Source organism: Hylobates moloch, unplaced genomic scaffold (genome assembly GCF_009828535.3).
Source record: "Hylobates moloch isolate HMO894 unplaced genomic scaffold, HMol_V3 SCAFFOLD_8, whole genome shotgun sequence".
Taxonomy (NCBI): domain Eukaryota; kingdom Metazoa; phylum Chordata; class Mammalia; order Primates; family Hylobatidae; genus Hylobates; species Hylobates moloch.
Window position 1 is genome coordinate 42,145,501 of NW_026652283.1, and position 17,602 is coordinate 42,163,102.

Below are 17,602 nucleotides of genomic sequence, written 5' to 3' on the forward strand. Positions count from 1 at the left end.
AATTATCTGTAGCAAGGGTGGCTTTGGACAATGATGTTTAACAATCATTTTTAAGGAGTTGCCTGTTCTGTGCTATGCTTTAATCATTGTCCCCCACCCTTCCCAAAGAACGTTCAGTAAAAGTCTGCCACGCAAAACTCGCTGTTTTGTGAGAATTTAAGAAATGGAAGAAGAAACAAACTGTCTGGGCACCAGGCCAAACAATATCCAAAAAGGCAGGAGTGACAGAGGAGGGCTAATGAATATCAGTGGGAGCAGGTATTCCAAGTGAGAGGTGACCAGAGTCCTCTGAAAATTTGCGGAGGGGGAGACTTTCCTATATCCTGGGTTAGGGGCTTGGACACTTCTATTTGGCTGCTGGAAAAAACAAGCTGGAGGACTTTGGGGTATCAACAACCCTCAGATTACATAAGGATGATAAGTAATTCATACGGTTGTTGTGAGGCTTATGTTGGGATAATTCATGCAAAGCGCTTAACACAGTGCCTAGCGCATAGTAAGAGCTCAGTAAATGTTAGTTGTTGTCTTCCTTCACTTTCTTCCATTCCCTCCACTCCCTTTCTACCAGGCTCCATTCATTCTCTTCCAAGGACACGCAGGGGGCGGGCCCACCCCTTCCCTCCGCCCCCACCCAAGCCCCGCCCCCCGCTTCTCCACGGATTGGTTCCCGAGAGGCGGAGCTGAAGGAAGAGCCCAGTGCGGCGCGGTGGGGGCGGGGCGCATGCGCGGGCTGGGCAGCGTGGAGGTGGGGAGGAAGAGCTGCCGGAAGTAGGCGGTGGAGGTGGTAGCGGAGCTGACGGCAGCTGCCAGGGAAACCGAGGCGCGGGACGCAAGGCCAGCAGACAGGCCGGCCAGAGGGTCATTTCTGCGTCCGGTACCCAGGAGGCTTGTGGTCTGCCTTTGCCTGGGCTGAGGGTCTCTGGCCCCGCAGCCTCTCTTGGACGCGGGCCTGTCCCTAAGCCCGCCAAGGGGCGCCGCGCCGAGGGGCTGCGGAGTGGGGGACGGACGCCCCCGACCCGGGAAGGGGGGTCCGGCGGGGCCGGAGGAGAGGGCTCTCCCCGCTCAGGAGGTGCCCCTGGGCGGGGGACCGGGAGTCCTCACCCCCGGACTGAGGCAGGGGTCTCTGGGGGCGAGGAGGGCGCGTCGCCCTCTGCCCCCGCCGGCACCCTGGCCATGACAGGCAAGTCGGTGAAGGACGTGGATCGGTACCAGGCTGTCCTGGCCAACCTGCTGCTGGAGGAGGATAACAAGTTTTGTGCGGATTGCCAGTCTAAAGGTAGCGCATCCCACCTGGCGGGCCAGGGGTCCAGCCGCGCCGGGGTGGTGGGGGTGGGCTGCGTGAAGAGGAGGTTTCTGAAGCTTAGGCCGCCCAGCTCGGCTTATAAGTGGTAACGCGTGCTGCGCTTGCAATGAGCCTGCTGGGCTTTCTGCAGCTGGGGGATTGGTATGGGGAGAGCTTGCGAGGGCGAGTGTGTGTGTGTCGGGGAGGGCGGAGGTGATGGTGCGGGTGGAAGTTGCCTGGCGCGTTCAGGTGAGAATGTCTGTATTTGAGGGCTCTGAATGAGTTCTGGGCCGGCTGTCCAGAGCTCCCAGCATGTCCCCAGCTGGGGATGAACTGCAGTGCGTGTGTGTGTGTGTGTGTGTGTGTAACAGAGAGAGAGCGAGAGAGAGAGAGAGAGAGAGAGAATGACGAGGAGGAGGAGGGAAGTGAGATGGCGGAGACGAAAACTGCTTAAATGATTTTTAAAGGTGGTGATTGTTGCTTCCTGCTATTTGGTTAGCAACTCCTGTCATTTTGCAGCCTTGCTAAGATCTGACAAGAGTGCTTAGGTGACTTTATTCTTCCCGGATGTGTGCAGTGGGAAACTGCCTTATGCAGTGACACAGTGCGGATTTCTAGGCAGTGTAGCCCTGGCTTGTAGAGTGCGTTGGAGGCCTATGTATGAGTGGTGGCAGAAACTAGCCGATTATGTCTGTAGTGCAGGATCCGTTTAATCAGTGGAGAGAGAAAGATGAAGTCGATGAATTCATTGCTTCCATGGTGATTACACTTCTAAAGGTGAAATATGATCATTGTAAATTGGCAGAGCCATTTAGTCTGTTTTCTGTGCCCTAGAAGATTCATGATTTGATACAATTAAAAGTCAGTACAATAGGAAATCTTGGTTATTAGTGAAATGTTGGCACTTGACATTTATACACGCTTCTATGAATCTTTTTTTTCCTGTATTTTCTAATTCTTTTGGCATATAATGGGAGGATTGGGAAAATTATTTTCCCTTTGGTTGGGGAGAAATGGATAGTTATCTTTTGAGGGCGACTATTAATTTACTTTTGTTCATAATGCAGTGGATTTGCCATGGTTGTTTGCCGTACAGCGTAGTGGGCATATACTATAAAACAAAGATTCAGTTATATTCGTATTTATCTATTTTGAGAAAGGAAGGACATATTTAATTGATGCTTTCACTTAATTACCTTTTATTTTTGAAGAATAAGGTTATAAAAGGAGAACAGGAGAGGGATACATAGACACCTAGTAATGTATTTTAGTGACCTCTACCAATAGATAAATGGAATGTGCCATTAGGAAAACAAATTCCTAGACTTCTTTCCTGAGTTTTTGCATTAGCGATAATTCATTTTAAAAAGTATTTTAGAATCAATTTATGTTGAGTAGGTTAGTTTGCTGATTCTTGTTACATCTTCTGTTAGGCCTATTGGAAGATTCGGTTTATTTTAGGAGTGTATCTTGGCTTTATTCAAATTCCCTTATGTCCTCATTTGACAGATCTTGAGTCACAGTGAAGCAACCCACTGGAGTGAGCATTGCTGCATTTGGAGAGTCAGATGCCATTTTGGTGACTAGAACCCCCCCCCCATTTCTCATATTACCCTTATACTTACTCATATTCCAATAAAATACAGTATATGGAAGAGAGAGGCTGATTCACTACTTCTTCCTCCAAATTTCCATTGCTTTTTATTTATTTTGTTTTTTATTTTTATTTTTTGAGACAGAGTTTCGCTTTGTCGCCCAGGCTAGAGTGCAGTGGTGCAATCTCGGCTCACTGCAACGTCCGCCTCCCGGGTTCAAGTGATTCTCCTGCCTCAGCCTCCCGAGTACCTGGGATTACAGGCGCCCGCCACCATGCCCAGATGATTTTTGCATTTTTAGTAGTGACAAGGTTTCACCATGTTGGCCAGGCTGGTCTCGAACTCCTGACCTCAGGTGATCCACCCTCCTCGGCCTTCCAAAGTGCTGGGATTACAGGCGTGAGCCACCATGCCCAGCCCAAAATTTCCGTTGCTTTTTATTAATAAGCTTACTGGGGATCAGGTTATGAAATGTCAGTTAATTCTTAATGAGAACTAGTAACTGCTGGCTTGTAAACTTTATTAACTACTGTTGATGGTAGAATCCTGGATCCTCAAACAATTTCTTTTCAAAAGTTTGTTTTACATTTTACCGGGTGGCTTCAGGGACTTGGTCATTGTATTAAAAATGAGATGACAATGGGTCAGTCATCTTTCAATTATGACAAATAGGCATTTGTTGAGGCCTCTGTTTATCCAATTTATGAATTATCTATCCCATTCCACCCCTCCAAGCCCTCTCACTATTTTTCCCCTACTATTTTCTAATTTTGATTGTCATAATGATCATTTGGACAACTATCAGATTGTTGAAGGAAAAGATGTTTGGATCAATAAATTGTTACCTGTTAGCACTGATAAAAAATACATTTCATTGGAGGAGGAATTTAAAAAGTGTTGGCTAAAATGAGAATTGGGTTTCAGTTTATTTACCTGTATTCCTGTGTCCTTTCCTAAAAAATTGGAAGTTAACTGTATAGGATATGGTGAGTGATTGCTCATCTACTAATATCCAGTTAGATGATGTGGCATAGACTATCGACCTATGAGCAGGTATTTTTGCAATGTTCCAAAATATAACTCTTTGGCAATGACTTTTATTTTTAAATTCTTATACTTATTTAGGAACATTTATTAGATGACTTTTAAGGTAGGTGATTTAAACTTCAGAATAGAGGCTGGCTATGGTGGCTCAAATCTGTAATCCCAGCACTTTGAGAGGCCAAGGAGGGAGGATCACTTGAGTCCAGGAGTTCAAGACCAGCCTGGGCAACATAGTGTGACCTTGTCTCGACAAATAATTGAAAAAATAGCTGGGTGTGGTGGCGTGCATCTGTGGTCCCAGCTACTGAGGAGGCTGAGGCAGGAGGATCACCTGGGCACCTGAGCCCAGGAGGTCGAAGCTGCAGTGAGCCATGATCGAGTGCCACTGCACTCCAGCCTGGGTCAGAGAGCAAGACCCTGTCTCAAAAACAAAACACAACAAATAAACATCAGAACAGAGAACAAGCATGTGTTCTTTTTACTTCGTACAAGTTTTGTTGATCCTGGGGTTTTTAACTCTCCTGGGCACGAGTCTTACCAGTTTCTGGGACCACTAAGCCATTCCAGTAATTTCACTGTGGGAAAGGAAACTGCTTTGGGGTTGCCTGTTTAAGAAATGCTATGATTTGCTCTAGGCTCAAGATGTGCTTTCTTCATTACCCAAAACCCTGGGGTTAATGTGACTTTTAGGGTGAACTTTTGGACTGACTTAGGTAGTGATAGAACAGAGGACAAAACTACTGAAAATTCTGGTTATGTCAATGGTAACTCTGGCTGATTGAGGCTGGGTTCCATTTTTGGGTATGGATCATACTTCCTTTGTACTTGGGGTCATACTGGTCCAAGTTTTAACTTCTAGCTCAGCAGTTCTAGATTTTATCAGTGTGTCAGGAGCAACTGCTAAGCCACCCCTTCAGAGACTGTGTTTTAAACCGGACACTATCTTATTTACCATGAAAGGATCTACAGTTGTCCTTTGGTATCCATGGGGGATTGGTTCCAGGAACCTTCTGGGGCACTAAAATCCACAGATGCTCAAGTCCCTGATACAAATGGTGTAGTGCTTGCCTATAACTTATACACATCCTCCCTTATACTTTAAATCGTCTCTAGATTACTTATAATATCTAATACAATGTTAATGCTATGCCAGTAGTTGTTACTCTGTATCATTTAGGGAATAATGAGAAGGAAAAAAGTCTGCACATGTTCTGTACAGACTCAACCATCCATTTTTTACTGAATATTTTCTTTCCTTTTTATTTTTTCTATAGACAGGGTCTTGCTCTGCCGCCCGGCTGGAGTGCAATGGTGTGATTATAGCTCACTGTAGCCTCAGACTCCTGGGCTCAAGCTGTCCTCCCGCTTAGCCTCCCAAAGTGCTGGGACTACAGGCATGTGCCATGGGGCCCAGCCATTTTTTAGAATATTTTCAATCTGCAGTTGGTTGAATCCACAGATGCAGAACCCATTTCTAACGTAGGGCTGACTATACCTTTCTGATGACCTAAATATTTGTGTCCACTATTGGGACACTCCTTTCTTAGTGTCAAGGTTTGTGAGAAATTGAGAGCTGTTTGATGGGCGAAGATTTATTTATTTGTTCATTTACAAGATATGGTGAGTGATTGCTCATCTATTAATATCCAGTTAGATGATGTGGCATAGACTACCGACCTATGAGCAGGTATTTTTGCAGTGTTCCAAAATATAACTCTTTGGCAATGACTTTTATTTTTAAATTCTTCTGCTTATTTAGGAACATTTATTAGTTGACTTTTAAGGTATGTGATTTAAACTTCAGAATAGAAGCTGGGTGCGGTGGCTCAAATCTGTAATCCCAGCACTTTGAGAGGCCAATTGAGACAGGGTCTCACTATGTTTCTCAGGCTAGTTCTAACTCCTGGGCTGAAGCAGTCCTCCCATCTCAGCCTCCCAGAGTGCTGGGATTACAGGTGTGACACACCATACCCGGCAGAGCAAAGAGTTAGTAGTACAAGACATTTGATCATCTTGAGGAGTATTTACTTCAGACTGAAGCACCACATGAAATTCTAGAGTCCGGCAGAAAGTATAGTAATTTTTTGTTTTTCCCTTCTTCTGCTACATCCTATCTCTGAAATGTTTCACCCCACCCAACCACTGCCTCTGTTCCAACTCCTATTATATATTTTTAAATTTACATTTAAATGTACTTTTTGAAAAAGGTAGCACTTTCATGTAGTTCAAAATCCAAAAGGTCCAAAGGGGAATATGTACGGTATAAAATCATTCTGCTGTCCCTCATCTCTGAGCCACCATTTTCACTCCGTGGAAGTAACAATTGTTGGCAATTTCTTTTCTTTTCTTTTCTTTTTTTTTTGAGACAGAGTTTTGCTCTTGTCGCCCAGGTTGGAGTGCAATGGTGAGATCTTGGTTCACTGCAACCTCTCCGTCCTGGGTTCAAGTGATTCTCCTGCCTCAGCCTCCCAAGTAGCTGGGCGCCCACCACCACGCCCAGCTAATTTTTGTATTTTTAGTAGAGATGGGGTTTCACCATGTTGGTCAGGCTGGCCTCGAACTCCTGGCCTCGGGTGATCCACCAGCCTCAGCCTCCCAAAGTGCTGGGATTACAGGTGTGAGCCACCGCACCTAGTCCATTGCTGGCAATTTCTTACATGACTTTTAAGAGATAATGTATGCATAGACAAACAACTACATTTAAATATATTCCTTTGCAGTGCTTTTATGCAAATGGTAGAATATTACCCACAGCTCTTGGCATCTGCATTTTTCAATCAACAGAACATGGAGAGCATTCACTTTCCATGCACACTGAGGAGTGCTTTGTTCTTTGAAGGTATTTGCTAAGGCTATGACCAAGTTATCTTGACTAAGTTGAAAGATATTCTTAAATGATTTGGAAGACACTGCTGTCTCTCTCTCTCTTTTTTTTTTTTTTTTTTGAGGCGGAGTCTTGCTATGTGCAGTGGCGCAATCTTGGCTCACTGCAAACTCTACCTCCCGGGTTCAAGTTCTCCTGCCTCAGCCTCCTGAGTAGCGGGGATTACAGGCACCTGACTAATTTTTATATTTTTAGCAGAGACAAGGTTTCACCATGTTGTCCAGGCTGGTCTGGAACTCCTGACCTCAAGTGATCTGCCCACCTTGGCCTCCCAAAATGCTGGGATTACAGGCATGAGCCACCATGCCCAGCGGACACTGCTGTCTTTGAAGGCATCTTAGAAAGTGTCCTAGGCCCATAGACACATATAAGCCTACCGTTAAGATGGCAGAGAGGCAGAGTAATGGAAGAGTCTGTAGACCTGGTATTGGAACAGCCAGTTAAATTCCTTTACTTTGCTTATTGCAGCTTGGTGACCTGATTCCACATACCACCTAACTTTCTCAGCTTAATTTTCCTAGTTTGAAAAATGAAAGTGCCTTGTAAACTAATGTGTTACACAAATGTCTGCATTATTTATTTTTACCATTGCTGATCATAAATTTTTTAATCTTGATTTTATTAGTTTTACTTTTGACTTTATTCCCTTTTAAGATAATCTGGTTACTGGAAGCCACAGTTAGAATGACTCACCCAGTAATTCCCTAGTCTTTAAGCCAAAACCATTTCCTATATATGGAGTTCTGGCATTTTTGCAAATGTGCTTTATGGTACCCTTGAGGATGGTCTCTGGATGTTTCCTGATTTCAAACTTGTATGAAAGATTAGACCAGGGAATTTCTTTTTTTCTTTCTTTCTTTTTTTTTTTTTTTTTGAGATGGAGTCTCGCTGTCGCCCAGGCTGGAGTGCAGTGGCGCGATCTCGGCTCACTGCAAGCTCCGCCTCCCGGGTTCATGCCTTTCTCCTGCCTCAGCCTCCCGAGTAGCTGGGACTACAGGCGCCTGCCACCTCGCCCAGCTAATTTTTTGTATTTTTAGTAGAGACGGGGTTTCACCGTGTTAGCCAGGATGGTCTCGATCTCCTGACCTTGTGATCCGCCCGCCTCGGCCTCCCAAAGTGCTGGGATTACAGGCGTGAGCCACCGCGTCCGGCCTGGGAATTTCTTTGTGTAGAAATTTTCTCATAGTTCTCTTAAATTTTAACTCATGTACATTAATCTTTAGCTTTGCTTTACATTTGTTTTCTGTTGATAGCCAAGTCATTGCTTGTTAAATATTCCTTAGAAATGAACTTTCCTATCAATTTTAAATTATTTTAGCTGAATCTGTGGCACTTTTTATTTCTCTTTTGAGATGGAGTCTCGCTCTGTTGCCCAGGCTGGAGTGCAGTGGCGTGGTCTTGGCTCACTGCAACCTCCGCTTCCTGGGTTCAAGCGATTCTCCTGCCTCAGCCTCCCGAGTAGCTGGGATTAGAGACACCTGCCACCACACCCGGCTAATATTTTGTATTTTTAGTAGAGATGGGGTTTCATCATGTTGGCCAGGCTGGTCTCGAACTCCTGACCTCAGGTGATCGCCCACCTTAGCCTCCCAAAGTGCTGGGATTATAGGTGTGAGCCACCACGCCCAGCCTGTGGCACCTTTTAAAAAGTAAAAATTTCAGTGGCGCTAAACAACAGAAGGAGTTCTGCTTCCTTTTCTAGTTGTTAAATGCCTTTCTCTTGCCAAGATCACATACATTTCTGGGTGTTTACAGCTAGTGCACTATAACTCTGACAGTCATGGTTAGATTGATAGTTTCACTGAAAGTGATTTATCAAAATCCCCATTAGATTGTCTTTTAATGTCAACATATTAAACTTGTTCCCTGAGAGGTACTTTCCTATTTGTTCTCCTTGCCCTTTAAATATCATTTGGTGCCAGTGAGATGAAGAATAGAAAATGTAGTATCTTTTAGGGGAACTTTGCAAGCCTGAGATCCCCCACTACATATAGTCATTCAGAAAATGTTTCTTAAGCACTTACTACCTACTTTTTCTCAGACATTGTACCGGGACATATAGATTAAAAGAAAGGGTCTTTGGTCTCAAGGATTTTACAGTCTAATGGGGAAGCAGATGTGTACAAATATAAATGATGCAATATGGAAATTATTGTGGCATGGTATACAGGGAGAAATGAAAGCATTGAAAAAGGCAAAGAAGTCTTCCTCAGGAAGTCATGGCTTCAAAGAGAAAAGTAGGCTGTGTCTTAAAGGATAAGCATGACTTTGCCAAGCGAATTTAGGGAACTTTGCATTCTAGGAAGAGGGAACAGAATGTGCAAAGCCTCGAAGGTGCACTGTTTTGTGTGTGTGCGTGTGGGGATTCTTTAGTATATTTTGACTGCATGTTGAGGAGTGATGAGGACTAGAGTTTGACAGGTAGTCAGGATCCTGTAAGGTTAAAACCTGAGCTCTGTGGTTGACTTGCTTCGTGGCATTGAGATTTTGAATATGCACTATGCTTTAGACTTCCTGTTGTGTAAGAAGCCCAGAGTATTGTAGGTCCACCTGCTATTCACATGGGGTTATAAATATTGCAGGCATGAAACGCTTCCTGATCGCTGAATAGTAAGAAGGGTCTGAGCATGGTGCCCATTAAATTCTCCATTGAAATGTACCTTTGTGGGTACATTAAATTATTTTAGCATAAGTCTAGTGAAGTGCCAGCAGTAGATATTATGTTATTTCTGGAGCTCTTGATGTTGATTTTTGAGGCTGAACATGCTCTTAGCCTCAAGCAGGTCATATTTGGAATACCTGATGTGTGCTCCTGGTTGCTCAGTGCTTAGGATGCATAAACAGGCAGCTGCAGTCTCATCTCTCAGTATATATACTTTTCAGCAAATCTTTTTTTTCTAGATAAATCGGAAAACTACCTTTTTTCTGCATTTTTCATCTGATGTCATTATGGTATGTAGGTGGCAGCTTTCTTGGGCACAGTTGTCTATATAACTGTTCATCACATGAGTCATTGTCTGTTTCTGTTCTTCTGCCTGAAAATTCCATCTTGGAAATCGTGTCATGCAGTCGGTGACTGCGACATTCTACTTGTTATGTACACTGCCACTGGCTTTGTATGTTACGTTGATGGACTCTACCTGTGCTACAGAGAAGGGATAAAGTGACTTATTAAATTGAGTCAGACTCAGTTCCTCCAAATGGTATTTCCTGTAAAAATGATGCCAAGCAAGAATCTGCAGAAAACATGCATATGCTTTACACTGTAAGCATACAGTGCCTATCTGTTGTTATTGTGTCTGCTTAAATCCTTATCACAGTTGTACTCCTGTTTGATCAAGTGGCCAGTTTAACTAGATACTAGCTTTGAAGAAGTTCTGTATTGGCCCCTGGAATGTGACAGTTCATACCACATTGAAAAGGTAAGAACCAAGCCTTTGTAGAGTAGAACACCTTAAAGTTAATCCACTTTTACCAAATTCCTCTATTGTTAAAGCAACAGTCCTGTATTGGCTAATTTTTAAAATCATAATGTGCCACACTTTATACATCCCTAGAATGTAAGCTAGAGGGCAGGGGCCTGTGCCTGTTTTGTTCACTGTAGTGTTCCCAGCACCTAGAACAGTGCTTGGCACAGACCAGGCTCTCAGTAAATATTTGTTTGAATGCATGAATTGATTTTGTCATCTGTAAATGTTTTGTTTCATATTAAAAGAGATCTTTTCTAGGTTATCTGAATAATTTTTTAATTCTTAGGAAAGCTATTAATTTTCTGAAAAATAAGTTTTAAAATATGTTTGGAAGGCCCTATGTCAGTCAAGGACCAGTCAGAGGAACAGAAGCCACTGTTGGTCTTATAAGCAGAGGGAATTTAAAATAGAGAGTGGGTTACAAGGCTGCTAGAAGAGCCAAGAAGCTGAACAGGGGCTGGTGAGGCACCCAATCGATTAGCAATGCCTGGGAACTACTATGCCCGCAAGGAAAATAGACGGTGCACTGGTGTCACCAAGGGCTGGAAGTCCGAGTGGTCTGGTGTGAGCGGAAGCATGGAAAGAGGAGCTGTCTGGTGGCAGCTGGAAGTAGGCTGAGTGAGAGAGCGTATTACCCCTGGCTGCTCCCTGCTCCTGCCTCTTATCCTCATCAGTGCCTCCCATTGATGGAACTTATCCCGAAATCAGTTGGCAAAGGGAGCCTGGGAAATGTAGTTCCCTGTGATCAAGCGGAGCAAGGGAGGGATCCCAGCGCAAACAGGTAAAGACACAAAGGCACTGAATTCTCCAAGATGTAATTTCTTTCCCCTTATAGTATTTGAATTATTTTGGACAAGAGAACAGAAGGGTTTTCCGGCAGATACAACATTGCACGCTTCTAAAGGATCTCAACTGTTGCTGAAACAATTATTAGTCCCAGGAAGTAATGTAACAACTCAGTCATAGTTTATATACTTAGGGGGTATGACTAGGCAAATTGGCTCCTGTATTGAATATGTATTTGACTGTTGGCTGCTGCCAGGAGCAACTTATCGTTTGGTTACTCAGAAAATAAGTTCCCACCCTGTCAATTCTGGGAAGTCCTAGGTATGGTGTATCCACATTGAGTATATCTACAACTGGACAGCTTGAGTTAGTAACACAGAAGCCATACACAGAGAATGTTGAGGATTGCAGCCTTAAAACATGGTATAGCTCACTCTTTTTTTTTTTTCTTTCATTTTTTTGGAGACAGAGTCTTGCTCTGTTGCCCAGGCTGGAGTGCTTTGATGCGATCTCAGCTCACTGCCACCTCTGGCTCCCGGGTTCAAGTGATTCTCATGCCTCAGCCTTCCAAGTAGCTGGCATTATAGGTGTGTGCCTCCATGCCCAGCTAATTATTTGTATTTTTAGTAGAGACAGGGTCTCACCACATTGGCCAGGCTGGTCTCAAACTCCTGGCCTCAAGTGAGCTACCCTCCTTGGCCTCCCAAAGTGCTGGGATTGCAGACGTGAGCCACCAAGCCCGGGCCTCAGCTCAGTGTTTTCTTTATAGTTAAGGTAACTGCAGTGTGGCTGTTTTATCTTGTGCTGCATGTCAGTTTAACTAGTCTTATTGATTTGTTTGTTTTACCCCACAACTTCAGATAAGTTTGCACTGGGTGAGGGAGGCAAGATCACTGGGTCTGTTTTCCTCTACCCTGACCTGAAAAAATATTTTGTCTTGTAAGGAATGTTGCTGCTGCTCCATTTAAGGGCAGAGCTTTCCAAGTCATGGCTACTTGTTTTCTACTTGATTATAAAAGTGTCTAATGAGTTATATGAGACAAGTTCAGCCCTTTCTAGAAGTGCTTTTTTTGTCAATCAGGTCACCTGCATTTGGGCCCTTGCTATATTAATGGAATTGGTGGAACTAGGCCAGCAGAGTTTTCAGTGCAGTGTGAGTATGTTTGCTTTTAGGCTGTTACTTCCCACAGAGGCCACAGATAAAGGACTCTCGTTGTTTGAGTGAAGTTACCAACTGTAACAATTGCATAGGTTTCCTTGTTTCTTTCTTTTCTCCAAAAAACTCATTTCCTCTTGGCAGGTGTTACTGTAATTCACAGGTGTAATGAAAATGTAATTTGGGATTTGAAAAAGCCATCAGACTGCTTCCCAGAGTACTGGTTCTTTTCAACTGGTCCATTTCAACTTAAGAGGTCCATCTATGCATTTTTGAAGCTTCATATTTAATAAATATAATATTTCACTGCTGTGTTTGACTATTCCATTTCCCACACTTTCTCCTTCCCTACCCTACTCTTCTGGATCCTGTGTTTCCCCACAGGCTTTGTGAATGCCGGTCCACTGATGGCTGAACTGCAGGTCTATCCCCAGTGGAAAGCCCCAGAGATGAGCCAGATCTGCCTCAGCTGTGGCCATCCGTCAGCGTAAGGTTGCTCTGGTGGTCGTCTTCAGTTTGTGCAGCTCTTCCCCTTATCCCCCATCCTCCCTCATGTGTGGCTGAAGCTTGCCCTGGAATCCCACCTTTGTAGCATGTCACTGGGTAGTAGTAGAATTTTATTATTGTTGCTTTTTTTCATTTTCAATTAATGTTAAGTGATTCTCTGACAAATTTTGTTGACCATAGCCCTCTTTTCCCCTCAGTTTATAGATTTCCTATAGGGATTCTGGTTTGCTTTTAAATACATATAGAATACAGTTTATTTAAGTTCTGGATTCCATAAGCTTACTTGGAAAATACTTTTTTAAAAGAACATTTCAGGTCAAAGCTTCCAAAAAGAAATTTCTTAATCTGAAACAATGAGAACTGGGTTCCTCAGGCCTCATGTCATTTCCCCTCACCCACAAACCAAATGTGTAATGCTCTCATTTTATGATGTATTGAAACAGTGAAGCAAATGTGAGAGGGAGAGAGACCTACCCTCAGCTGTAGCTGACAAGTGTGTCCTAGCATGGTGATTTGAGCAAATACAGCACCTTTTCTTTTCCTTTTCTTCAGATAGCCATGCTGTCTTTTACAGCAGTTGCTGGTGAGGGAAGACCATAAATCCCCAGGCCTCTACCACAGAGCTTACATCTTTAGATGTGGGTTTACATGTTAATCCTACAATGTTACTTCACCTCAGTGGTCTGAAGTGCACACACAGTACATTTTGTTGTTTAACTTCCTCTTTTCTTGTCTAACTGGAAGTCCCCAAATGTGTGGATTTAGAAATGAGTTCTCTAGTGTTTCTAGTTTTGAGTTAAGGAAATTTTGTCTTAATATTATTTAGGTGGTTGTTTTTGTTCTATACCTTCAAAAATAATTTCTTACAGAATTTTCTGTGTGAACTGGTGACATCATATGCTGTAGTGTAAAGCTTGTAGAGAAGGGGGCATTGGTGTCTTTTTGTTGTTGTTGACACTTTATCACTCCTTATAACTGACACAAACCCTGAGAAGAGAAACAGGAAGGAAACTCCCCGTTCTTACCATGATGCTTTTGTTCAAAATAGCTGAAAACAGCAGAGCTGACGGAAACCAATTTGAGTGTGACAGCTGATTTGAGAAAGAATGAATTAAGAGATTCAGGCTCTTCTGCTATGTTGAAATCATTTTTACTGAAAGATTAGCTGTTTGGAACAGGGATTGACTTTGTCTCTCTGAAAGTAGGCATGAAGAGTTCGGTTAGAGAAACCGTTACAGATGGAGGAGAAACTTAAGGAAAGGTCTTTCCTGTAGTGTGACTACAGTATTAACATTCCCAGATTATATGAAAGAGAAAGGAAGCTTCATTAAATGAAACATTGGAATCAGGAAGACTCCGGCTTGGCTCCTCTGAGCATTCTAACTTGTTCTGAGCCTAGTCTCAACAGAAGTAGCCTGACACAAGCGGCTCAGATCAAGGGTCCATATTACGGGCAGAGTAAAAATAGGTCCCAGTTTCATTAGACTTCTCATACATTTAAGGAAAAAAAGATTTGTTGCCATAGGAACAGACCAGTTGTTTTCTGTCTTGTGGGATTTTAGGAGCTGGGGAGATGGGAGGATCCCTGTGCTTATAATCTAAACATCAGTAAATGCTGGTTTTTTTTAAAACAACAACAACAACAACAACTTTATCTTTTATGATTTTGAAACCTATCCATGATAAAAATCATTGGAAAGTATGAAAAATATAATGATGCTGAAGGTATTTTTCATAATTTTTTTTTTTTTTTGGAGACAAGGTCTCTCGCTGCATCGCCCAAGCTGGAGTACAGTGGCACGATCTCAGCTCACTGCAGCCTCTGTCTATCAGGCTTAAGCAGTTCTTCTGTCTCAGCCTTCATAGTAGCTGGGACTACAGGTGCACACCACCACACCCAGCTAATTTTTGCATTTTTAATACAGACAGGGATTTGCCATGTTTCCCAGGCTAGTCTCGAACTCCTGAGCTCACATCATCTGCCTGCCTCAGCCTGCCGGAGTGCCGGGATTACAGGCATCAACCACCGTGCCCAGCCTTATTTTTCATAATTCTTATCACCCATTTACTTGAGCTTATACCATAATGATTTTATATCATTCTTTTTTGCTTAACATTTATTATAAGCTTATTTCATGACATTAAAAACATTTAAATACCTTTATTGTATCCCATCATTGGAATATGTCATTATTATCACTTGCCCAATTGTTAATATTTGAGTTTTCAATTTTTTAACAATACAAATAAGGAAGTATAAATTTTTGTGTTGTTGTTAGAGTGATGGGTTATTTATGTGTTCAGATTTGAGTAGTCAAGTGGGCCCTCTAATTTAAAAAGTTACCAAGGGGATTCTCTGGGTTGAGCCCACATGGAGGTAGCTTTGCTATGGGCGTTATCGTTCTGAACTGCTTCATTGCAGTAGATGTCTGCTGAGGCAAGGAATGGAGAATTCGGGAGAACCCTGGTTTCCCCATAAGGGACATAAGGAACAGCTTTATGGGTCATATCACAGCAAGATGGGCCGGCACTTTGACATTATATACCTGATGTGCGGAAATACCCTTGGGCCATTGACTAGCATCTTATGTTGTTCATACGGTCCTCATTCACTTAAACTTAGTCCTCTAGGAAGGTGGATTAGAGGTCCTACATTAGTAGAAAGGAGGTAACAGCTACTGCATTATTATTTTTTTTGAAGAAGGGCCCTCCTTAGACTGGAGATGAGGACAGGGACTGTGTTTTCATGTCTATCTGCATACCTAATGCACAGTGTCTGGCACATAGTGTCTATGTCCCTGTTATGAGCAGCATTATTCTATTAATGTGTGTTCAGGTCATATGCTTTATTTTTTGATAGTCACCCTCATACTATTAGCCCAGATAGCTGAAGATCTGTGACACTCCAGGAAGCTGAGCAGGTGAATCTCATGGTTGCTTTGTGGTAATTGCTTCTTTGTGCCATTTCATTTCTGTGCTTCTGCCACCTGTGCTGCTTTGAACGCTGGAGCTAGACATGAAGCGAATCCTCTGCCCTCTCAGTAGGAGGTTTTGGTGTGACACATCATCTTGGGAAAAATGTAGCATGAAGTGTGAAACAGGAGGCTGAAATAGCAGTCCTTTAGCCCTTTTGTGGCATAGGAGTAAATATTTAGACATTGTTCTCAGGTGCTGTAGAATTTAATAACCTTGCAGCAGTTTTAGAAACTCTCCTTGTGCCCACTGGAACAGGTTTGTTTACTTTAAAGAATCTTACTTGGGCTTTTTTGAAATTGTGATGCGCCCCCCCCCCCCCCCCCCCCCCCCCCCCCCCCCGCCCCCAGACCTGCCCTGGGTTCATCTGCCTAATGTTCCCTTTGCAGGATCTTTCTATTCACATGGCTGGTATGTTTGCCCCACCCCCTTGTGCTGTATCTTTTGACCTCTACCTCATTGTGTTCTATTCTGAAACGCCTGGGTTTTGAAACATCGTGGTGAATGTTTTCTTTTTCAAAGGGCAAATCTCCATCTTTTGCTCTCCTCCCTTAAGCCAGGGCTGTTTTGATGACTGCTATTCCGCACACCACTGGACTAACCAACCATCTGTACTTTGATCCCAGAATTCATTTTGATTCTGCTGTTTGTTTAGAACTGAAAACTTTCTAGCTTGTTTGGATGTGGTTGTGATTCAGTGAAACTGGCACTGATTTTCCATCTGTTTGCCATTGGTTGGGACTTCTCCAATGTGTTAGGAAAGCTGCTGTGCTGAGTTGTGAAGAGAAATTCACGTGTCCGTGGTCTTGCACAAGGGCTCATTTGCTCACTTAGAAGGTTTTGTGTAAAGCCTCTGCCTGGGTGAAAGACATGAGCTTCCCTGGAAACAATTGAAAAACATTTTCTGCCTGGCCACGCAGTCTTGAACTCTAGTAGGTTACGCTGTTTTTCCCTTCTGGGCTTCTTTTTGAGGAAGGGGAGTGTGGCTGGGAAGAAGTCTTCACAATCAGTCTCAGATTCCCAGCAGCAGAGAGTGAATTGTATGTTGTAATAATAAAAAAAAGAACACCTAAAGAACAAGATATCAATTTAGTGACCATTATTGAGCATCGACTATGTATAACACACATTTGGGTGTGTAAAGGTGATTCTAATTTCAGTCCAGCTGATCCTTTCTTCTGTGAACTTGGGCAAATGACTTGACCTCTCTAGGCCTTAGTTTCTCCAACTGTGCTTACACTACATCATTCCTAAGGTTGGTTACAATTTTAGAATGTTGTACTCTAAACGTGTATCTGTTTGTTACAGAACAAGAGAAGAGGCTTTTCCACAAAATTGACATATTCTTATGTCTCACTTCAAACTAAATGGCTTAAAAATGGTTCCTCTAGAGCAGGATTTCTCAACCTCAGACTATTGACATTTTGGGTGATTCCTTGTTGTGGGCACTGTCCAGGGCATTTTAGAATGTTTAGAAGCCAGCATTCCTGTCCTCTGCCCACTAGATGCCAGAAGCCCTTCCCCACCCCTCTGCCAGTTGTGACAACCAAAAATGTCTCCAGACATCAGCATTGCCCCTTGAGGGGAAATTGTTTCTGTTGGGAGCCATTGGTCTAGAGGGACAAAGATGGGACTATTTGAATATGGGCTGTTTTTAATATCAGTTTTCATATTGTTACACTATTGCTTATTACCTGTTTAATCAGTAAGCATGCATTAAGTGTATATTATACACAGATGAATGCCGACACTTGATTATGAGGGACTTTAATGACCGTGTCAAGTTTTTAAATGTTGAGTCCACCTGGCCAACTTTGAAATGATTGCCCAGCTGTTAGCTCAGCAGACCCCACACGCCTACACCCACCAGCCTGCCGTTAGCCTTGGTCAGGTTAATGATTGAAA

General features: G+C 43.2%; 1 protein-coding gene across 3 annotated transcripts in view; it reads left to right on the forward strand.

Annotated features, from left to right (window-relative positions):
- The first annotated feature begins 755 nt into the window (after positions 1–755).
- SMAP2 (small ArfGAP2) overlaps positions 756–17,602 on the forward strand; it is a 48,664-nt gene continuing 31,817 nt past the window's right edge. Inside the window, exon 1 of one of the 3 annotated variants that reach the window (XM_032160409.2) lies at positions 756–1,276. In XM_032160409.2, the coding sequence (XP_032016300.1) occupies positions 1,174–1,276 (103 nt within the window). In that variant the 5' untranslated portion in view covers positions 756–1,173. Of the gene's footprint in view, positions 1,277–2,840; positions 2,862–10,553; positions 12,705–17,602 lie in introns of those variants that run through there. The other 2 variants (XM_058443182.1, XM_032160411.2) reach the window with 2 other exon arrangements.